This window comes from Xenopus laevis, chromosome 9_10L (genome assembly GCF_017654675.1).
Source record: "Xenopus laevis strain J_2021 chromosome 9_10L, Xenopus_laevis_v10.1, whole genome shotgun sequence".
NCBI lineage: Eukaryota > Metazoa > Chordata > Amphibia > Anura > Pipidae > Xenopus > Xenopus laevis.
In genome coordinates, this window is record NC_054387.1 from 114776723 (window position 1) to 114801802 (window position 25080).

At 42.0% G+C, this 25080-nt stretch overlaps 1 protein-coding gene across 9 annotated transcripts in view; it reads left to right on the forward strand.

Moving 5' to 3' along the window:
• ankfn1l.L (ankyrin repeat and fibronectin type III domain containing 1 like L homeolog) overlaps positions 1 to 25080 on the forward strand; it is a 261510-nt gene that overhangs the window by 105615 nt on the left and 130815 nt on the right. For 7 of the 9 annotated variants that reach the window (XM_041577562.1, XM_041577563.1, XM_041577559.1 and 4 more), the window contains one exon: positions 21694 to 21734. In XM_041577562.1, coding sequence (XP_041433496.1) covers positions 21694 to 21734 — 41 coding nt within the window. Of the gene's footprint in view, positions 1 to 16010; positions 16296 to 21693; positions 21735 to 25080 lie in introns of those variants that run through there. The other 2 variants (XM_041577565.1, XM_041577567.1) reach the window with 1 other exon arrangement.

Consider the following 25080-nt stretch of genomic DNA (forward strand, 5'->3'; position numbering starts at 1 on the left):
ACCGCGCTCCCCTCCGCGCTTGTGCGCGTGCATATGCTCCCCTCCGTGTGCGCAGGGGAGATTGCCAGAAGTAAAAAGGAGGGGAAAGCGCCGGAGAGGGAGGGGAGAGTGCCAGAGGGGAAGTAAGAGGGAGGGGAAGAGCCGAAGGGGAGGGAGAGCAGTGAACATGGATTAGGGGTAGGCAGAAGACAGTTACCTGCCCAGTGCCCCCCTTTCATTGCACCCTAGGCAGGTGCCTCTTCTGCCTACCCCTAGTTCCAGCCCTGAATCCCTGTATAAAAAACAAAAGTGTAAATATACCCAATTTATTTCCCAAGTGATATTGGTTGCTCCATTATGGTAACCAGAGTGGTTGATTTAAATGGGCTCAGGTTAATGAATTTTCCCACACCCGCCTGTGATTTTCATTCATAATCTAGGGCTCTTACACAGTATAAGGATGTACACGTTATTCCTGCACGGGACTCCTTATCCGAATCCGAATGGCACATTCCAATGATCTCACATTGTGCCTTGGGTTGATGTCATGTGTACAGAGCAGAGCAGATGGGAACAGTCATTGTTGGGTGAAACAGGTGGGAGGGGGCCTGGCTGCCATGCACAAACGTTTCCACATATTCTAGCTTTTTAAGCATTTGCAGTCAGAAAGGAAAACGATGACAGATCCCAACTAAGGGGAACATCCTCTAGGGGGCCCCAGCTTCCTGCTTTTAATACCCCGCATTGTCACTGTAAAGTCGATACTTGGCCTAAAAATCACGTGTCTTTTTCTTATGATAAACGATGAGTTGTATAGCGCTTCCTGCATGTTATAATGAATCACTTGCACTTCTGTGAGAGACATTGCTTACAGGAATTCCACCATGGCAAGGTCAGGACTCCAATATGGCTCATCGTAACTTGTGCATCTGAATGACCCTCAGGGAGCAAAAGGCAAAAGACATGAAAGACTCAGGGGTGTTACTGCAGGGAAAGCAGACCCTGCGGCTGCAGGGGGTATACGGGGCCCCATGAGGCTCAAATTATGACCAATTTCAAAGTTTTTTGGTAAAAAATGACAGCCTCTGGATATACCCTAAAATTAATTTGCTGTGGAGCCCAGTAACATCTAGTTATGCCACTGGAAAGACTGTTCCCTTTTTACACATTGTACCCTTCCATTGTACCCTTCCATGCAAGTAGCAAAGTATTTAAAGATTATTGCTAATATACAGCTAATAAACAGTATTCCAAGATAGACGGTATTCTTGCATGGCCTGAGGCTGATTTAAGATACCTTCAGACACTTATGGAGACACATTTCAATTGGAAAAAAGGGGGTCTTTTCACTTTAGGTTGATATGCAACAACGCATGAATTATCACCTAAAATAGGATATAATATTGCATCTCTCCAAACACCAGTGCAGTACCGCTTGATTTATTTTAATAAGGTATTAACTCCAGTGAGAAAACGAGATACTTTCCCCTAAAATGTTATTATCAACTGCTTTATCAAGCTAAAAACCAACAAAATAAACTTTATATTTTATAAAGTGTATATATAAATATAAAAATATGCTTTTTTATTTGAAAGCATTCCGTTTTTAATGTATTCAGTGTTTTATTTACTTTAGAAATGCTAATGAGGGTTTTTTTTTTTTTACACCTAATGATATGAACCATAACTGGGGCTTGTACACTGTCAATAGGCTTCTAATTCCTGTATATTAAAGGAAAACCCCTGAACAATGTAGGTCTCTATAAAAAATATATTGCATAAAATGGCTCATATATAAAACCCTGCTTCATGTAAATAAACCATTTTCATAATAATATACTTTTTAATAGTATGTGCCATTGGGTAATCAGAAATAGAAAACTGCCATTTTAAAAACTAAGGGCCGCCCCCTGGGATCATACAATTCACGGTGCACACAAATAAACCAAGGGCACACATACTGTACATGCTGTGTCACATCAGCAGCATCTGTGGAATATTAGAAAACATTGTATTAATTCGAACAACTGCCTTTAATCAAAAACTCAGAGATTCTGCTCAGTAGGGCCAAAGATAAGAAATGTATCAACTAATGTATCATTTAGAACAGTTTACATAGTAAACCCTATACAATGAACTGCTTTAGAAAGACACGAGTAGGTGAAAAACTTTAAACATCAATATTAAAAAAACAAATAGAACAGAATTGAGAAAAGTCTGGTGAACTATCTGAACACAACTAAATTGAAAAAAAAGTGTCAGAAAGTGCACAACCACTTTATTGGGCAAAATAGACCGTTGGGTGGGTTCAGGTTGAAATTGGGCCAACCATTACGGGTTAGGGTTCGGTGTGGGTCAGACTGGGGAACTTCTCTGCTGCTCCTGAAGATTCCATGTCTTGGAACCAGAGGTGCAAAAGTAGGAGGACGCAGATATGGGTCGGGTACGAGTCTTACAATGGCAACATTTTGCGGGTTAAGGTTCAGAGCAGTTTTTTCTAACCTGCACATTGCTAGATAGCAGGCATATTAGGGAGAGATGGTGCCTATAGTAACAGTGGATACTAGTCTCTGGGAAGGGAGTGTGACTGTGGGATAGCAGGTATAGTAGGGAGAGATGGTGCCTATAGTAACAGTGGGATAATAGTCTCTGGGAAGGGAGTGTGACTGTGGGATAGCAGGTATAGTAGGGAGAGATGGTGCCTATAGTAACAGTGGATACTAGTCTCTGGGAAGGGAGTGTGACTGTGGGATAGCAGGTATAGTAGGGAGAGATGGTGCCTATAGTAACAGTGGGATAATAGTCTCTGGGAAGGGAGTGTGACTGTGGGATAGCAGGTATAGTAGGGAGAGATGGTGCCTATAGTAACAGTGGATAATAGTCTCTGGGAAGGGAGTGTGACTGTGGGATAGCAGGTATAGTAGGGAGAGATGGTGCCTATAGTAACAGTGAGATAATAGTCTCTGGGAAGGGAGTGTGACTGGGGCATAGCAGTAGGGCCGGCCTTAGGCCAATTGGACCAATTGGGCCCAATTGGGCCCCGCACCTCTGGGGGCCCCGCACTGCCCCTTTCCTTTCTATTTTGTGCCTGTATGCCCTTATTTTCCTAAATACTTGCTGTGTCAGTAGCCAGCAACACTTTGTCTAGGGGCCCCGCCAACATGGTCCCAATTGGGCCCCACATTTGATAGGACCAGCCCTGCATAGCAGGTATAGTAGGGAGAGATGGTGCCTATAGTAACAGTGGGATAATAGTCTCTGGGAAGGGAGTGTGACTGTGGGATAACAGGTATAGTAGGGAGAGATGGTGCCTATAGTAACAGTGAGATAATAGTCTCTGGGAAGGGAGTGTGACTGTGGATAGCAGGCATATTAGGGAGGGATGGTGCCTATAGTAGCAGTGGGATAATAATCTCTGGGAAGGGAGTGTGACTGTAGGATAGTAGGTATAGTAGGGAGAGATGGTGCCTATAGTAACAGTGGATAATAGTCTCTGGGAAGGGAGTGTGACTGTGGGATAGCAGGTATAGTAGGGAGAGATGGTGTCTATAGTAACAGTGAGATAATAGTCTCTGGGAAGGGAGTGTGACTGTGGGATAGCAGGTATAGTAGGGAGAGATGGTGCCTATAGTAACAGTGAGATAATAGTCTCTGGGAAGGGAGTGTGACTGTGGATAGCAGGCATATTAGGGAGGGATGGTGCCTATAGTAGCAGTGGGATAATAATCTCTGGGAAGGGAGTGTGACTGTAGGATAGTAGGTATAGTAGGGAGAGATGGTGCCTATAGTAACAGTGGGATAATAGTCTCTGGGAAGGGAGTGTGACTGTGGGATAGCAGGTATAGTAGGGAGAGATGGTGCCTATAGTAACAGTGAGTAAGAGACTGTGGAGAGTAGAAGGCATAGTAAACCATAATGGAGGTAGGAGGACATGTTAAAGCAGTTGAACTACTGTGTATCAGTTGTGTCCAAGTGTGGCCCTTGGCCTGTTGAAACTATTTCCACAACAGCTTTACTTTATATAAAAGCTGATTTCCACAACAGCTTTACTTTATATAAACAAGAGGGCCCCACAAAGTTTTACCAGCACCACAAAACACTCTCCTCAAATCACAAACTCTGTGTCACTGTTCATTTCTGCAAATTACCTCAAACTCATAGCATTGCAAAGACATTGTGATTTGCAAATGATCCTTTCAGTACAATATAATCCAAGCCCAGAAGTGTGTGGTAAATAGATTTGTGTACTAATTGTTTCATAGCAACCCCAGCGACTCATTGTTTGAAACTTTTCATCTAAAGTCTTAACCCTTCTATCTGCATTAGACGAGGTTTGCTGAGCTTACATATAAGGTTTATATGGTCAAGAGCAATTTGCATGGATACCGGTGAGTCCCATGATATCTATCCTATTTCTAACACTATGTAATGTGATATCATGTCAATATATGATATGAAGGGCATATTATGACTGCATATTGTCATAAAGGAGAACTAATCCCAAAAATTGAACATGGCAAAAAATGCAGTATTTTATACGTTGGACGTTACACAACAGCCTCAAGTGTCAGTATCTGTAAAGCAATACTGATCCAGGCCTTCAAAGTGCACAGAAGAATTCCATATTGGATTTATTCATTGTCAGTGACACTGCACATGCTCAGTGGGCTCTGCGCAGCTGTTGAGAAGTTATGATTTGGGTTCGTTGCAAATCATCAAGCAGAAACTGAGGTTTACCTGTCTTCGAAGCTGAAACGACAGGACTGCTGATTATTAAATTCTGATACTGCACTGGTTTGTGAGCGGCCGTGTAATGAGAATCTGAAATAATTAGTAATCAGTCTGAAATTGTGACTTTTATATCCTGTATACAGTATATTGTGAGTGGGTCCCTAAGCTCAGTAAGTGACAGCAGCACAGAGCATGTGCAGTGAATCAGCAGAAAAGAAGATGGGGAGCTACTGGGACATCTTTGGAGACACAGATCTTTACTGCTAAAGCCGGGCTTTGGTTGCCTTGGGCTGGTACATAAGCCCAAAAAATAGGGGCAGATTTATCAAGGGTTGAATGTAAAATTCGAATTCGAATTTTATAATTTTTTTCTGGTCAAAACTGTCAAATTAGACTAAGGAGTTATTCAAATTCAATTAGAGTTTTTTTAAAAAAATTATATTAGAATTAGATTTTCAAGGTTTATCAAGCTTTGGCCCTTCAAGAACTCTAATTCGACTATTGCTTGGCTCTCAGCATACTGGGAGGTGAAGCCTTGGATTTCTTAGTCATGGCTAAAAGTACATAGTCAGTCTACATAGTCAGGGCTGAGTCAACATCCTTAGTTGCACAGATCAGAACAAACCAGCATGGAATCGGCCGGGCTGCAATGAGCACCAAAGCATTCTCAGTTCCAGCTAATATTCTAATCATACAGCATACAGGGCATGTTTAATAGAAGAAGGGGCTCTGCATTCCTTATGTACAGTATATACTGACTGTAAGGGGGTCATTTATCAAATTCCAACTTTATCTCATTATTTTCTGAAATATACTTCAAATCCGCACATGTTTATCAATAGATTTTCCAGAATAATTTCAAGTTCGGGAAAAAACTAGAAAAAAAACGCAAAAATCAACGAAAATATTAATCGTACAGTTTTTTCCGATTTTGTGCCTGAAAAATCAGATTTTTTTTCAGATTTTTGCCCAAAAACCCAAAATCTTAAAGACTTTTTTACGAAACCCAGCGCAGATCAGGATATCTTCGGGACTTCTCCCATTCACTTATATACAACCTAGGCAGGTCTGAGGTTTTAAGTAGGGATGCACCAAATCTGGTTTGGGATTCGGCCAGGATTCGGCCTTTTTCAGCAGGATTCGGATTCAGCCAAATCCTTCTGCCCAGCCGAACCAAATCCGAATTCTAATTTGCATATGCAAATTAGGGTCGGGGAGGGAAATTGTATGACATTTTGTCACAAAACAAGGGAGTAAAAAATGTTTTCCCCTTCCCATCCTAATTTACATATACAAATTAGGATTCGGATTCGGTTCAGTATTCGGCCGAATCTTTCACGAAGGATTCTGGAGTTTGGCTGAATCCAAAATAGTGTATTCGATGCATCGCTAGTTTTAAGGTTCAGACTTTTTCCATCCTCTGGGAAAAATTACGAGGTTTTTTTTCACTAAAAATTTGGATTTTGTAGTAAAAAAAAAACCTCGAATTTTTGGAGTTTTTGGCATTTGGACTTTAATAAATAACCCCTAAGTGTATTTTTATATATATACTTTGTGTCCCAAAGGGGCCCATCAAACAAAAGGGTTCAGGACGGTCACCAAGCATTTAGGGTAGCAGCAGGTCGGGTAGCGGATCAAAGAGGGTAAATATGCGGGTTGCAGTTCGGGTCACGGCAGTGGCGGAACTACCAGGGGAGCAGGGGGTGTGAGCGGGCCATGGCCCGCACCCCCTCAGGGCCCCCCCGGCAGTCCGCGCGCCGCAGTGCGGCGCATATTCCCGGCCAGTTTCCTGGTGTACGGAGGGGGCGGGGGCCCGGCTGCGCGTCCTGCGCCAGGACCCGCCCCCCTCTAGTTACACTTCTGGGTCGCGGGTTCGGTTCGGGTCCAGGTCTTGGAAATTGGTTCTGTGCAGGACTCTAATTTAGGGTACAGTTTAACAAGCTATGGAGCAAACTAGTTGATGACACTGCATAAAAGTCATTTGATGCCAAATTATGGGCAGGAGTGGGATTACTCTTCATCCATTCACTGCTACACATGGATATCATTTAGCGAGAGGAGATCCTGATTTGCAAGCTATTCAGAAGCTAATCCTGGGAAGCAAAAGTTTTGCTCCTGAAATTTTCATTTTTATTGAGTACCTTATTGGCTCATGCTCACCTAGAGAATCCGCATGAGAGTCTGACACTGAACATGCTGCAACTTTGGTGCAACCGACTGAGCTGAACCATGCTGGATCTGACATGGAGGTGGGTTATGCACAATGCAGCTTAGGCTCCTACTGAGAATGCTATCTGTGTTTGGGTTTAGAAGAACAGGCCCTAGCATTATAAGATCCAGTGTGGGTAATATAGTTAATGAATTGGTCCAGTGCAGTAACTTTTAGGGACCCATGAGCAATTTACTTTGATCACAGTCTGTTACAGGTAGACTAATGAAGCCTATGATCAGGTGTTTATAATGGCACACTGATATTCTGCATTTCTGCGCTCATGGCTTATGATATACACCAGGGGTGGCCAAAAGGTAGATCGGGATCTACCAGTAGACCTTTAGTTGGTGATCAGTAGATCTCAAGACAAGGCAACAAAAAGCTTGTCTAAATCACCCTTCTGTTTTATTCTTTTCATTCACATATTTAAGGTGGCCATACACGGGCAGATAAAGCTGCCGATATCGGTCGTTTGGACCAATTTGGCAGCTTATCTGCCCGTGTATGGGGGCTTCCGACGGGTCTTCCCGATCGATATCTGGCCACGATATAGATCGGGAAGGTTTGATTTTTAACCGACCGACCCGTCGGAGCCCCTTGGCGTTTCGTAATTCGATCGTTCGGCCGTACGGCCGAACGTTCGAATTACCCCGATATAGCCATGCCGTTAGTGGCATATCGGGGAAAGATCTGCTCGTTTGGCGATGTCGCCAAACGAGCGGATCTTTGAGTCTATGGCCTCCTTTATTCTGTTATGGTTACATAAAAATAGTTGTTTTTTAAATATAGGAATATAAATGCTCTTATAAATCATTATAATATGTAAGCAATATTTTCCATGGAACAGAATGCTAACAGTAATATGGTTGTAGATCATAATGGGGCAACATCACTAAAAGTAGACCTTAATAAGAGCCCCTGCTGGCCACACGCTGAACTGATAGATCTATTGGGACAGGTATAAGAGTGTGAATCACAAGGGCAAGGAGGCTGTGCATGGCCGTCTCCCACACGCTGTCACTGAAAACAGTGCAGCAGAGTCACATTGTGTGGGAGTTGAAGGGATTCTGAGAATAGCAGCCAGTGTGGGTGACAGAAAGCTGACTCACTGCTGATGCAAACCATGGTATTCATGTAACCTCCCTACCTCCGTCAGGGACCACTGCTGTTCTGCAGCAGGATTACGAGTGCAATCAGCTGATAAATAATTGTGTTACGTTAGCAGTAGTTTCTACAAATATACCCGTGCATCAGGCTGCACTCATACGTACTAGAGTACAGCCCCTCTTCCCCACCTGTTATATTATGTTTATCACATCAGCAGAGCATTGCTCCATACCCCTACCTGTTAGGTCTGCAGAGATTTCATCAATACGTCTCCTTGTAAGACTTGCAGAGCATTACTCGATACCACCCCTTGTTTGACCCATAGTGCATTGCTCCATTGCTCGTCAGATTAACATAGCATAGTACTGCTGCCTTGCAGAGCTAAGGTCCCGAGTTTGATTCCAGCTAGGGAACTATCTGCAAGGAGTTTGTATTCGCTCCCCATGTCTGTGTTTGTTTCCTCTGGGTACTCTGCTTTCCACCCACACTCCAAAAATATACCAGCAGGTTCATTGGCTCCTGATAAAACTGACTGTAAGCTTCATTGGGGAAGTGAATGATGTATCATTTCTGTAAAGCACTGTGTGTGAATGTGTCAGCGTTATATAAAGAAATAACTAAATGTATAAAACACCTGTCAGATAAGCAGAGCATTGCTCCATACCTTTCCCCATTATGCCTATAGAGTTTTGTCCCATACCCCTCCATGGTAAGGTGGCCATACACTATATAGTGAATAAAGTACCCCCTCTTGTAAAATATAAGGATATTATAAGTTACCGAGGAGTTCCATGACCATATAAAAACACGAGGCCGAAGGCCGAGTGTTTTTATAAGGTCATGGAACTCTGAGGTAACTTCTAATATCCTCATATTTTACAACTGGGGGTACTTTATTTATTATAATACACAAGTTTTCAGTGAGTCATGTGACAGCAATGACATCAGAACTCACCGTTTATAACTGATGACATCAGAACTCACTGTTTATAAGGATATAATTTACAGGATATTCATGGCTTTTGTGTATTATATAAATATATACACACACAACCCCCCCCATATTGGGCTTTAGTTGAATTGTTTTTTGCTAGGGGTCAAATGATCAAATTACAACGGCGGGAAAAAGAGCCATCAGAGTGAGGACTATATTAAGAAGCCAATACAGTCCTCGGGTCTAAAGTGCCCAAATCAGCAAATGAAATCAGCCAATGTGTGGCCTCTGTTAGACCTCCAGAAATTGCTCTATACCTCTTCTTGATAGGTTTGTAGAGCATTGCTCCAAACCTTGTTAGACCTTTAAGATATGTCCCTATTTCTTCAGCCTGCAGATATTGCTCCATACACCTACTTGTTAGATTTGTGGAACATTGCTTCATGACATTCCCTGCTCCATAATGTAGACCTGCAGAACTTTGCTCCACAACCCTACTTGTAGGGTTGCCACCTTTTCTGGAAAAAAATACCGGCCTTCCTATATATTTATGTTTTGTCCCTATTTATAACATTGGGATCAACCATCATTTTTACTGTCCAGGCCTGTAAAATACCAGGTGGCCACCCTACCTACTTGTTAGATTTGCGGAACATTGCTCCAAAACAGGGGTCCCCAACCTTTTTTTACCCGTGATCCACATTCAAATGTAAAAAAAGTTGGAGAGCAACATAATCATGCCAAAAGGTCCCGGGAGTACCAAATGTGACCTGTGATTGGCTATTGGTAGTCTCTATGTGGACTGGCAGCCAACAGGAGGATCTGTTTGGCTGTACACATGGTTTTTATGCAACTAAAACTTGCCTCCAAGCCTGGAATTCAAAAATAAGCACCTGCATTGAGGCCACTGGGAGCAACATCCAAGGTGTCGGAGAGCAACATGTTACTCACGAGCCACTGGTTGGGAATCATTGCCCCAAAATATTCCCTGCTCCATAACAGAGCATTGCTCTTTGCCTTTCCTTGTTAGACCTGCAAATTATTCCTCCATACAGATTCTTATTACACCGACAGAGCATTGCAGCATAACATTGCTTTTGCTGGCTGACATCGCGGGGCAGGGGAACTGGTGTGGAAACTGGACTTTTTTTTTGTATATATTTCCAGAAACCTGAATATACCATGCTGAACTCAACAGCACCAGGAAAAAAACAGGCAGGTGGCAACCCTACTCCAATAGGAACAAAATCCACAAACAAACACCATGAAGCAAGAGTGCACACAGCATGCAGGATTGTCATTGGAGGGTCCTCTTATATTAGGTGGAGGAACAATTCTGTTTTGTCTGCCAGCTAAAGCAGCAGACCTAATGCTCATGCCCCCTCTTGCCCTTATTCTAACGAGCCTGCCTCCCCTTCAGGGCCGGAACTAGGGGTAGGCAGAAGAGGCACCTGCCTAGGGCGCAACAAAAGGGGGTGCTGGGCAGGAACCTGTCTTCTGCCTACCCCTAGTCCATGTTCGCGCTCCCTCTCCATTCCCTTCCAGCTCTCTCCCCCTCCCCTCTTTTTCCACTCTCATCTGGTGATATCTCCCCTGCACTCCCTCTCCCTTGCCGAGCTCACCTCTTCGGTTTATCCCCTCCCCTCCGTCGCTCTGCGCATGTGTGCGCATCCTGGATGGGGGGGTACGCGCACGGAGAGGAGCGCGCGCACAGAGAGGAGCCCGCACACACATGAGCACGGAGGGGAGCTCGGTGGCCAGCTGGGTCGCCTAGGGCGCCCAGTCGGCTTGGCCCGGCACTGCTCCCCTTAGGCTCACAGTGTAATGCACCCCCCCCTAAATTGTTCCATTGTGAAGTAATGGATTCTGGGACTTGAAGTCCCTCTGCTTTTATGAGACCGGAAACTGGTTTGTCAGAATATGGGTGTTGCTCCTCCAGCTAATGTTAGAGGATCCTCCAATCATTTTCCTAACTCAACTGAATGGGCTCATGTCAAAAAGGGTGGGTATTTTGCCCTTTCAGCAGAATAAAGTCTTATTAAACATAACATCTCCCTACATATAAGACTGAACTGGGTCAGGTTTATTTGCACTAGATAAGTTAATAGGCATAGTAGCGTGGCCGGGCATTTCTCCTCGGCTGTCAGATTGAATGTCTCTTTGTTTATTGAGCTTATGTAACCCAGTGCTGCCTTTACACATAAGCCTTTTACTGTCAGAGATAATGGGAAAAATGTTTTAACACAAATGGATCCCAATTGTCAGTGTGATACCATTCAGCAGCGGGGGGAAATCTCGGAAAATTGCACTCTCCCGGTTTGCAGAGTTATAATCAGTAGGTATCTCTGTAAAACCTTCAGATATGAAATGCTCCCTCCCCACTGTGCTGATCTAAATGATTCTGTCAATACTAATCTTCTTGATCTCGGAAGGCCAATAACTCAATGACTGCTATATTGTGCCAGTCATATTGTGCTTTGTTGTTCATTTTAATTATGGGAAAAACCCTTATCTGGGAAACCCCAGGTCCCGAGCATTGCAAATAATAAGTCCTATACCTGTTTCCATATGTTTTATCCTCACCTATAAGTGCATGCTAGTCTTGCTCTAACTCCCTTTCCCTTTACTCAGTAGAGTAATGGTGGGAGAAGTGGGGAATTATTTAGTTCAGGGGATGAAGTCCATTGTATAAGAATCTCCTCCCGCTCAATCTGTACTGTATTTTATAATATCTAGTAGAACTAATTCTAAAACAACTGAGTATTTATTGAAGACATTTTACTACTCATCAGAGCAGCTTCTTCAGTTCAGCTGGTGTGGGAAGTCCTCGGCATATAAACTCCTCCACTAACCCAATTTTAGAGTTTAAATGCCAGGGACTTCCCATACAAGTCAGTTGAACTGAAGAAGCTGCTTGGATGAGTAGTGAAATGTCTTCAATGATAACTCAGCAAGTCTAGTTGTTTTAGAATTACTTATATTAGATATACCATGACCTGGATGGATGAAAATCTTCATAGTTGTATGTTATAATAATACTGCTTTCTGCCACAAGGTGGAGCATAGAGCTAAATCTAACACCAGAGAAAGCCTTCTGTTGAAATCCTTGCAATGTGGCATTGCAGCAAAGACCCCAGTCATCAATAAAACTTGTCATTCTTATGTCCATAAACTACAATACCTTTGAGCTGATTGCCTTCTGAATGTAACCCAAAGGGGTCAATAAATGAGGATAAATGAGTGTTGTGTTTACAAACAGCCAGGCTACTGCCTACACATGCTTATCATGCAAGGCATATGCAAAAAAAAGGGGTTATATATACAGTGTGTGTGTATATATATATATATATATATATATATATATATATATATATATATATATATATATATATATATATATATATATATATATATATATATATATATATACAAAACAAAAATGCAGCTCATCCATGTGTTGCAATTAAAATCAGTCTGGTGCATGGGTGTGTGGCTTATATCATATACTGAACTAAACAAATTAACCCAGCACTATCATTATACAACTTTAAGGAACAATTGGATTAAAGAGAACTTATCTGAATTTGGCAAAAAGAGACACTTTTGGTTACATGGTTTGTACAAAGTATGCATAAGCTGATGCGCCCCGCCAAGGCAGTGTCCATGCATCAGTCCTACCTAAGTGAAAAAGGGTATTTTCTTTGGGAGGAGTAAGACCATACCTGCTTCTCTCTTTATTTGGCATGACCTCTTCCAAAGAAACATTCAGCATTATGGGCTTTTAAGTAAAACTGTTGGAGGAAGAGTGCGGGTAATATCAGAACGATTATATAGACACACATATATATATATATATATATATATATATATATATATGTGTGTATAGATATATATATATATATGTATGTATATGTATATATATATATATATATGTGTATATATATATATATATGTGTGTATATATATATATATATATATATATATATATATATATATATATATATATATATATATATATATGTATATATATATATATGTATGTATATATATATATGTATATATATATATATATATGTATATATATATATATATGTATATATATATATGTATATATATATATTTATATGTGTGTGTTTATAATCGTTCTGATATTACCCGCACTCTTCCTCCAACAGTTTCAAATATAATGTATAGCCTTCAAAGTGGACCAGCACTCCAAAAGTTCATTTAATCAATGATTTTTTATTGAAACATCACTCGTGCATCCAATGTTTCAGGCCACATTGGGGCCTTTAACAAGGATAAAGTGCTTAGTGATACAACAATTGTTTAAATATCCTCCAAAAAAGGCTACAAAATAACGTCATTATCATCAGAATCATTCAAATAGTGCATTCTGATGGTAATGACGTCATTTTGGCGCCTTTTATGGAGGGTTTATGGGTATTTAAATAATTGTTGTATCACGAAGCACTTTATCCTTGTTAAAGGCCCCAATTAGGGCTGAAACGTTGGAGGCACTGTGATGTATTAAATAAATTTGTGATTTTTTTGGAAAAACGTAGTGCGGGTCCTTATATAATTACACATTATATCGACCAAACACCCGCAAAGTGAAACCCTGTGACAGAGTGCGGGTACCATCTGTATTATTATAAGGAAAAGGAAAATTATATATATATATATTTATATATAAATATTTTTTTTTTGTTTGGGAATTTGTGCAAATCTCAGAAATGGCCATTCTTTTTCAAAACAAGAAGCAGCAACACCCAGTGTACCTCCAAGTAGCTATTTGCCTGTGTTATATACACAGTAGTTTTTTCTCCAAGTCAGGGAACTTTTCACTTTCACACACAACAAATTAAGTTCAGTCTTCTGACATCAAAGCAAACCGGTCCATTGACAGTGTTAATACCTAGGATTTCTCAGCAACTAATAGTGCAAATTTAGATTTCATTTTGGTTTTCTCAGCTGGACACAGCTAGGGGTAGGCAGGTAGCTGGGGTTCTTCTGTTGTGCCCTAGGCACTTGTATGCTCCCGATATATATATATATATATATATATATATATATATATATATATATATATATAGATAGATAGATAGATAGATAGATAAATAGATATATATATATATAGATAGATATATATAGATAGATAGATATATATATATATATATATATATATATATATATATATATATATATATATATATAGATATATATATATATATATTAAAGGATAACTGGGCTTCTGTATTAATAGTGGGCAATTTTGCTGTCTCTGGACAAATTACAATAACTGCTGTAACAGAAACGGGTTATTGTACCACTACTTGATTTACATTCTAAATTGTGGCAAAAAGTTGGTGCTATAAAATTATGATGATAAAGAAATTAAGCCAGAACTAATAAGTAGGAACGGTGCAGTTCCAGAGATTTTCTGCCACTTTCTCTTGGTTTCCCACATTTATTGGGATTGTTGCCTTTTGCTTGGGTCACTGATCGTGGATTGTCTTTTGTGTTCTGTGGTGTCACACTGTTGTCAAGACAACAAGACTGGGGGCAGTTTGTACGCCGAGGTCCTGGGAATGGGAGTCTAGTAAAAATTCCCAAGCCCCCTACTCACAGTACCGTCCTGTGTATCTTGCTGTACAGTGGCATTTATAGGTGGATGCTCTTCTCCAATCAGAGAGTAAAAGAATTTGCACTTTCACCAATACCCTGTGTGCAGTTAGTATTGCCTATTATAATAATGGAACAAAAAGCAATCATATTACATCAGTGGGACACACACATCAGCTTTCCAGCTACTGAACAAATAACCAAATTTTTTTGTCTTTCACAGAATTTTAGTGCTGAGGCAGCTTCAGGGATGCTTCGCCAAAAAGGCGAGTTGAGAAACTTGACTCAGGCAGCAGCGTCCTACTAGGGGTGGCAAAAATGCTACTCCTGGTACTCTTCTAGCGCAGAGAGAAATATGCGCTAACGTTCTGACTAATGGGAGATGTACCTATCTCAAGTTGAAGTTATATTGGTCTTCATTGGGTTTACCCCGAAAATCCAAGTTTTTCGGGGTTTTCGAACAAAAACTCTAAAAAACTGAGCTGTTTTTGGGAGAGAAGCCAGAGAAAATTGAACGATTCAGGTTATCAATTTTTTTACCGATTAAATCAAGTTAATTTTTTAATCAATAAGGTAAAATCGGGCCTTATTACCAGGCAGTAACCAATCAGTGACTTGAGGGGGGGGCCCACATGGGCCATAACCATTTGCTTTTGGATCTGAGCTGAATGCTGAGGATCAATTGCAAACTCACTGAACAGTAATGTCCCATGTGGCCCCCCTTACTGACTAACTCAGAGTTAGAGAGCTGAAAAGCAGGAAGTGTTCTGGCTATTATGTTAGACATCCATTCATATTGATTCGCTCATATGGCAACCTCTCCAAACAAACAGACCTGCCTATGTATGCCTATGCCACCTTTTCAAAGTAACTAATTACCAATGTTTTATTGCATTCACCGGATAATACATTTCCTTAGAAAAAACACTATGCCAGGCAGTTTGAAATACTGTAGTATATTTCTTTAAAACCCTAGGACATCTATTTCTGGTTGATTCTTTATTACCGGTGATTATTGCTTTGTTAGTGCCCATTATTGCTCTAGGGTTATAAAGTAAACAGGACCACAGTGTGTTGGGTATTGAGACACCTTTGGACTCACTTCATTGCCCGAGGGCACAGCATTGTTGTGTGTGTGACAGCAGATTAGCAAGCAAATTAGCAGTGATGTTAATGCTTTCATATGCGGTTGTGGCTAACAGAGAAAGACCGGCGTTGGGGTAACCCTTTCCCAGCCAAAGCCGAGGAAGCTGTGTGTGCATGGGCAGTTCTTGATCAGGAAGAGCTGCATGCTGTGAGTTGTGTTTGGGAGAATGGGAGGGGGGTGAAAGGAAGCGGAGAAAGTAAACTTCTCATTGCATTGATTAGCATACAGCCTTGTCCCTTTCTTCTGCTGTTGTAGAGTTTGCCTTTAGCCCATTGCCAAGCAACCAGATTGTAAAAGTGCAACAAGCAAGGGAAAGCATGCACCCGGCTCTCTCCGACTCTCACTGGCTGCTCTATACAAGCTGCTTACAGGACCAAACATTCCTATGGGCTGCCCTGCTTGGCAAGGAAGGAAGGGGTAAGCCAGGGTGGAAAATTCCGGGGGCAAATGGCCCACGCAAGGCTTTGGCCAGATTATGGCTACTGAACAGACGAAGAAAGGAGGGAAGTATAAAAAGACAAGGAGTTTCCCAGTGCAAACCCCCTGATGCTTCATTGAAGGTTTGCACCACAACCCATTTTTTCTTTTCAAATGCCCTCCCATCCCCCTCTCTGTTTCTTTCTTTGGCTCTCCCCTGCTAAACTCTCTATCTTGCATACTTCATGGAATTAGATCCTAGCTGTACCCTTTCTGTCTGTGTCTGTTACATTCAAACTGCATCATTCAGATTACTGTGATTACTGGTATACACAGCTGGGTGGTCTTAAGGTGGCCATACACAGGGAGATCCACTCTGATTTCTCCCCAATATGCCCACGTTGAGGTGGCGATATCAGGCTGATCCGATCATGAGCCCTAGGGCCCAACGATCGGATCAGAATGGAGGCCATACGGGCGATCGGATGCAGGACTGCATCAACGAAAATGTTGCCGCGATCCGATGGGATTTTTGCCCTGCCCGATTGGCATCTGCCCGACTTTCAGACAGATATCGATTGGAGATGCCCGGCAGATGGCCCCACACATTGGCCAATAAGCTGCCGACTCTTGTCACTTTTAAAATGTACAGCTGCCCCTGGAAGAGATTGGCTGTGGAATAGCAGGTATAGGAGAGAGAGATCCTATAGTAACAGTTGGATAATAGTCTCTGGGAAGGGACTGTGACTGTGGGATAGCAGGTATAGTCGTGAGAGATGGTGCCTATAGTAACAGTGGGATAATAGTCTCTGGGAAGGGAGTGTGACTGTGGGACAGCAGGTATAGTAGGGAAATGTGGTGCCTATAGTAACAGTGGGATAATAGTCTGTGGGAAGGGAGTGTGATTGTGGGATAGCAGGTATAGTAGGGAGAGATGGTGCCTATAGTAGCAGTGGGATAATAGTCTCTGGGAAGGGAGTGTGACTGTGGGATAGCAGGTATAGTAGTGAGAGATGGTGCCTATAGTAACAGTGGGATAATAGTCTCTGGGAAGGGAGTGTGACTGTGGGATAGCAGGTATAGTAGGGAGAGATGGTGCCTATAGTAGCAATGGGATAATAGTTTCTGGGAAGGGAGTGTTGCTTTGGGATAGCAGGTATAGTAGGGAGAGATGGTGCCAATAATAGCAGTGGGGATAGTCTTTGGGAAGTAACTGAAACCAGTACCTCAGTACCTTACATGGCCATATGGGGTTTTTGATGCTGCCTACTCCCTACTTTTTATTGTGCGTATTAGTGTCTACTATACTAATTATAACAAGTCTCAATTCAGTGTCATTGTACACTACAGACTTTATTTTCAAACAGTTGGCAATAAGCACCACATGCAGGATTTGTGTGCATAAACATTCTATGGCATGTTCCCTTTGCACATTATTTTGTTGACCCACAATAATTTGTGTGCAGCGCACAGTGCTAATGAACCTCTGGACTTAATGTGAACTGAAGTCCCAGTATTAAGTGTAGGGCTTCCTTGAGGCTTTATGCAGCATATTCCCAATAATTACCATTATGTGATTACGTAATTATGTGATTACCATTACATATAACAGGATTTATCCTATGTGTTAATTAGCATTAATGTATATTCAAGATATTGTGCCTGTTTTTTTTTTTTGCACTTTGCTCCACATTTTGACTTTATAACTTATAGTGCTATAAGTCTTCCTCAGTGTAGAACCCAATTATGATTTTGTACAAAGGACTGTACCTTGTGTAATAAAGTACTCTGGGTCCTTGGAGCCACATGCCATGGAAGGCTGAATAAGTGTGACTTATGATATCCCTGCTGAGAAGCATTCCTTGTCTGACAATGAAATAATCCAAATCAGAGCGGCACAGGAAGCTATTAAAGCAGGAAGAGGAGCCACCCTGATGTTTCTGGTATCCAATTCCTCATGTAACTAATTTACTGCCCCCTGGCTCTTGAGGGAAACAGGTCAGTAATAATGAATTGCTTACTAATTCCCAATTAGTCCTCCTTTGTCTGCCTGTGACTTGTAATCAGCTGGAGTTCCTGTATCTCTGCAGGTTTACAATGTGGCCCAGAGGCTTGGAATACCTCTAGGGTTACATACCTTCCTCAGGAGGATCCTGCTGACACGTGTCTTTGTTGACGGACAAAGTGCCAGGGGTTGTCCAGACTGACCTTTGACATTCGAGGCAGGAGCCCAATCTCCTGGTCTAGTTCATGTTGAGAAATATATTTATATTGCTGACTACCACCAATTTAAGCTGCTCTCCTGCAGAAACTCTAAACATGTTCTTTATATGGAATTGCATTTGCTATTTGTAGCAGCTTGGGTCCTGGGGTGGGGGCATTTTTCATTTTGTTTTACTGCCAGAAGGCTTATAAAGCATAGTACTGCTGTCTACTGCTGTCTGGGATTGAGAAGAAGGGCTTCTCTTAAAGGAGAAGGAAAGGCTAAAGTTAAGTAAGTTTTATCAGAAAGGTCTATATAAATACACCAGTAAACAATCAAAGTAATGCTGCTCTGAGTCCTCTGTCAAAAGAAACACCACATTTCTTTCCTTCTATTGTGTACTCATGGGCTTCTGTATCAGACTTCCTGCCTTCAGTTTAAACCTCCAGGGCAGGGCTTGAGCATGCTCAGTTTGCTCCTCTCTCCCTCCCTCCCTCCTCCCCTCCCTGCTGTAATCTGAGCCCAGAGCTATGAGCGAGCAGCGAAACTCAGGCAGGAAGTGATGTCACACCCAAGGTCGGACTGGGGGCCGGGGGCCCACCGGGACTGCTGTCCAGGGGCCCCCCGCCCCCCCCCCCCCACTAAGATGCGCCCCCCCCCCATTCTAACTATCTGGAGAAGAGTTCTGGCCTGGCGGGGGCCCACCGGGTTTTTTCCCGGTGTCCCACCGGGCCAGTCCGACACTGGTCACACCAAGAAAATATGGCAGCTGCTATCCTAAACAAACAAAGAAAGCTTCTAGAGCTGTTTATTCAAGTATGGTAAAGCATTCTACAGAATAAATAGTGTCATAGCTTGCACTATTGTGGCTAATCTATTGACAATAAACTGCTTTGCTAGCTTTCCTTCTCCTTTAAAGGAAAACTATACCCCCAAAATGAATACTTAAGCAACAGATAGTTTATATCAAATTAAGTGGCATATGAAAGAATCTTACCAAACTGGAATATATAGGTAAAAAGTAAAATATTCTACATCTCTTGTCTTGAACCACCATTTGGTGATGGTCTGTGTGCTGCCTCAGAGATCACCTGACCAGAAATACTGCAGCTCTAACTGTAACAGGAAGAAGTGTGGAAGCAAAAGACAGAACTTTGTCTGTTAATTGGCTCATGTGACCTAACATGCATGGTTTATTTGTGTGCACAGTGAATCCTACGATCCCAGGGGGCAGCCCTTTCAATTTTTTAAAATGCCAATTTTCTATTTAGGATTGCACAATGGCACATACTACTAGAAAGTATATTATTATGAAAATGGTTTATTAACATAAAGTAGGATTTCACATATGAACAGTTTTATGCAATATATTTTTATAGAGACCTACCTAGTTTGGGGGGTATAGTTTTACGTTAAGGCTCTTTCTGCCTCCCAGGATGGTTGGGGTTCAAGGACTTTTAGTATCTGTCGATAGAGTCCTGCAGCAGGTCGGGTACCTGCGGGCTACCCACAAAAGATATGCATACCCTACGGGATGAGGGTTGGATTCTTGGGTGCGGGTATAGATGCGGGTCTTCAGGTTCTTCTATATTTCTTATGCTATGTTGTATTGTCTATATTTTACTCCTTTTAAAATTTTACAAAACTTTTTTCTGTCTCCACCTACTTTTTATGATGTCACTTCCGGTTCACAGCAACAGCATTTCCTGTTTAATGGTGGTCAGCGGTTTGCGGATAAGGCAGTTCCAAACAGGATCCAAGTGGAAAAATATGCGGGTTGTGGTTCGGGTTGTGGGTCTCAAAAAATTGGTTTCGCGCAGGACTCTGTCGATTCTGCAGTTGACCATGCTTGCCTTAGATCCCTTCAACTCAGCAAGTGGTCTGTTCAGTCTGTTGGCAGAATGATTAGGGCTGCTTGGCCACATGAACAGATGAAACAATTGATTGACACTTTTTGGGAAATTGGGGTCGATTCGGGCATTACTCTGCCCCTGTTCTATTGCTAGTGTCATGTGATTGAGAATTAAAATAGGCCCTGGAATTTCAGGTACACAGAGGCCCAGTCAGCCCACAAAGAGGCCCAAACAGCCCCCACCAGCCCACTAAATACTGACTTCCTATGGCACCTTATAGCAGCCCCTCTGGCATTTGCCAGAACCCACAGATTGCCAGTCAGGGCCTGGCCCCAGGTGTGTTCACTTCTGCACTAATATTACAGTCGGTAGCAGTAACAGGCTGCTTTCCAGGCTACAATGCAGAGTATCCTTAACATAAATCTAAAACCTTTCAGACCCCAAGGCCAATAAACCTTTGGCACCAAAAAACCACAGAACTACAACCATCTGAATGCTGCTGAATGTGTGGAGGGTTGATGGGAGTTGTAGCAAACAATGTCTGTAGGTTTATTTATGGGATTATTGTAGCTTATTAAATAAAGACAAGAAATAAAAGATAACATTTCTCAGGCTCTTTTCATTATGAATTAATTTGAAGCCACCCAGCTCAATCTGCTCCTGTCTCCCTGCAATATGTAAAAACATCTGTTTTGCTGCTGCAGCAATCTGCCACCAATCTTGTTAACTGCTAACTCAGCCTCCTTCTTCACTGTATGAGATATATACAGCATATACGCTAATTGATCAAATGTATCTGGACACATTTTTAGATGTATGTGGAAACTTTAACTCAGGGGCCCCCAACCTTTTCAACCTTTTTTCAAGTGTAAAGAAAGTTGGAGAGCAGCACAAGCATACAAAATGTACCTGATGATGCCAAATATGGCCAGTGATTCACTATTTGGTAGCCCCTAAGTGGACTAGCAGCCTACAGGAGGCTTGATTTGGCAGTAGACAAGGTTTTTATGCAACCCAAACTTGCCTCCAAGCCAGGAATTCAAAAATAAGCACCTGCTTTGAAGCCACTGGGAGCAACATTGATGAGCAACATATTGCTCACGAGCCACTGGTTAGGGATCACTGCTCAATCTATTAGTAGGGTGTGTTGGCTTCTTATCAGAGGTAAAGAAATCTTCACCATGTGCCATGCCAAGAACTGGCTGGAGTGGTGTAAAGGTCATCAAAATTGGACTGTGGCTGTGAAATTCTTTCCAAATAATATTGCATTTGGGAATAACATGGTGGACAGACAAGTATAGATATGGGCTTGATGTGTTTTTTTTGCTGACTGTATAATTCAGCCACTGTGAATGGCTTAAAACACTATACTAGCTGGGAATATTTAGTGCATCACTGAAAATTTTTGTACTCTTTACTTTTACCAAGAGCAAAGTCAACAGATGTAATGTATTGTTTCTAAACGATCATTTTATCTCCTTATAGAGTCTGGGCTCAGCAGACCGGAAAGAATTCCAGACACCAAGGTAAGAGACCCTTCCATCTACAATGTGTATTGTATTATGGCGTTGCTGCTTGTAAAGTGCGGCTTGCAATAGTGGTGCCGAGTCAATAAATATGTGTGTGTGTGTATATGCTCCACTGAGCTTTAAGTTACTTCTCCCAGGATCCCTGCTTGCTAAGCTGGCCTGGGAGATACTCTGATGTTTGGTTCTCCATGCAGTAGAGTTAGAGCTGTTCCTATCCATCAGACGCTGAGCAGGAAGATATCGTATGTGCTTTATGTGTTATGTGAAGGTGAATGCTCCTGTGCCCAACAGGGCTGGAACTAGAGGAAGGCAGTAGAGGCATCTTCCAAGGATGTAACTATCATTAACATTGCCACTGCATCATAAAACATCTACTACAGGTATGAGACCTGTTATACAGAATGCTTGGGACCTGGGGTTTTCCAGATAATGGATCTTTCTGTAATTTGGGTCTTCATGCCTTAAGTCTACTAGAAAATCATGTAAACATTAAATAAACCCAATAGGCTGCTTTTGCTTCCAATAAGGATTAATTAAATCTTAGTTTGGATCAAGTACAAGTTACTGTTTTATTATTACAGAGAAAAGGGAAATCATTTTTAAAAATTTGGATTATTTGGATAAAATGGAGTCTATGGGAGACAGCCATTCTGTAATTTGGAGCTTTCTGGATATCGGGTTTCCGGATAAGGGATCCTATACCTGTACTGTATGGGTTTGAATATGGCTCCCTGGTGTCCCATATGTGCCTGCAACAGGAAACCCCATCTTAATAATACCATTATCAGGCTAGTCAAGTTCTACTTTATATTGCCTGAACGGCTCAACTTTAGATCAGCTCCTTGCCTCTCCTCACCCTTCCCATGTCATTACTGTTGCCAACTGGTTTTTCTGGAATTAGGGACCTTTTCTGGGGAAAAAAAACTACCAGCCTTCCTATATTTTTAACCTTCTTCCCTATTAATAATATTAACATCAGAGATCAAAAATGACCCTGAAGCCCCTCACACGAATAGGCACCCGCCCAGAGATTAAGTTGACTGATCAACCAATAGTAGGGTTGCCACCCGGCCGGTATTTTAAAACACTTACCAAGGCCGTGGCCGGTATTACAAATTTGTCGGCAATGGCCCACCCCCAATCCCGATGAAACGTAACTTTTGTCCTCCTTCGGCGATCTTCGTGTTGCGTCCCACCCCCTTTTACATTATGTATCCGCTCCTTTTACATCACGACCCACCCCCTTTTGTTCCTGCCCCCACCAGCTGTTAAAATTTTTTAGGAAAAAGTGGCAACCCTAACCAATAGTATGGAGCAAAAATACTACTACATATTTCATAAATGTTTTGTAAACAAAACCTTACTGCTTAATGTCATGTGTTTTGTTCTACGTTTTATGTTTTTCTATGTGTCTTAAAACAATAAAAACTTTACCTTTAAAAAAATAACCTGAAGGCCAGTAATTTTTTTCCAGAAAAGGTCCCTGATGTTCATGTTAATAATATAAAATATAGGAAGGCCGGTAGTTTTTTTTCCAGAAAAGGTGGTAACTCTATCTGGTCTGTCTCTGCCATTAACTCTGTCCTACATGGAGTTATCATTAGAGATGTCGCGAACTGTTCGCCGGCGAACTTGTTCGCGCGAACATCGGGTGTTCGCGCTCGCCGGAAGTTCGCGAACGTCGCGCGACGTTCGCCATTTTGGGTTCGCCATTGTTGGCGCTTTTTTTTGCCCTCTCACCCCAGACCAGCAGGTACATGGCAGCCAATCAGGAAGCTCTCCCCTGGACCACTCCCCTTCCCTATAAAAACCGAAGCCCTGCAGCGTTTTTTCACTCTGCCTGTGTGTGCTGAAGAGATAGTGTAGGGAGAGAGCTGCTGCCTGTTAGTGATTTCAGGGACAGTTGAAAGTTTGCTGGCTAGTAATCGTTTTGATACTGCTCTGTTATTGGAGGGACAGAAGTCTGCAGGGGTTTGAGGGACATTTTAGCTTAGGTAGCTTTGCTGGCTAGTAATCTACCTTCTACTGCAGTGCTCTGTATGTAGCTGCAGTGGGCAGCTGTCCTGCTTCTGATCTCATCTGCTGACTGCTGCAGTAGTAGTCCTTGTAAGGACTGCTTTTATTTATTTTTTTGTTGTTTTACTACTACTACTACTACTACTATAAGAGCCCAGTGCTATTAGTCTAGCAGTGTTGGGGAGTGGGACTGGTGTGCTAATCTGCTGCTCCTAGTAGTTCAGCAGCACCAACTTTAATTTTTTTTTTTTAATATTCATTTTTTTTTATTTTACTTTTTTTTATTTTACTACCGCTGTAGTAGTGTATAAGTTGACCTTTTAGGCATTATTTGCCCTGTAGGCATTATTTGCACAGTGTTTTCTTCAACCCGCCATCTAGCTGTGTGACCTTGTTCACATTCTGTCTAAATATCCATAATATTACCGTCTCCAGAAAAAACACCGGAGTGACTTTTTCAAGCAGCCATAATATATTTTACGTAATCCGTATCCACCGCTGTAGTAGTGTATACGTTGACCTTGTAGGCATTATTTGCACAGTGTTTTCTTCAACCCGCCATCTAGCTGTGTGACCTTGTTCACATTCTGTCTAAATATCCATAATATTACCAGTCTCCAGAAAAAACACCGGAGTGACTTTTTTCAAGCAGCCATAATATAATTTTACGTAATCCATATCCACCGCTGTAGTAGTGTATACGTTGACCTTGTAGGCATTGTTTGCCCCAGTTTTTTTGGCCGCAGCCACTGAAGCACAGAGGCCAGAAAAAATATGCCATATAAATGCTGAAAATAGATGCCTACAAGGTCAACGTATGGCAAAAAAATGACTATTTCAGCATTTATATGGCATATTTTTTCTGGCAACTGTGCTTCAGTGGCTGCAACCAAAAAAACTGGGCAAACAATGTCTACAAGGTCAACGTATGGCGAAAAATGACTATTTTCAGCATTTATATGGCATATTTTTTCTGGCAACTGTGCTTCAGTGGCTGCGTCCAAAAAAACTGGGCAAACAATGCCTACAAGGTCAACGTATGGCAGTTGTTTAAAGAGAACAGTAGATTACTAGCCAGCAAAGCTACCTAAGCTAAAATGTCCCTCAAATCCCTGCAGACTTCTGTCCCTCCAATACAGAGCAGTATCAAGCAGATTACTAGCCAGCAAACTTACTATCATCTGTCCCTGAAATCACTAACAGCTCTCCCCCTACACTATCTCTTCCAAGCACACACAGGCAGATTTTTCAGATACATTTTTGCCCTTGATCCCCCTCTGGCATGCCACTGTCCAGGTCGTTGCACCCTTTAAACAACTTTAAAATC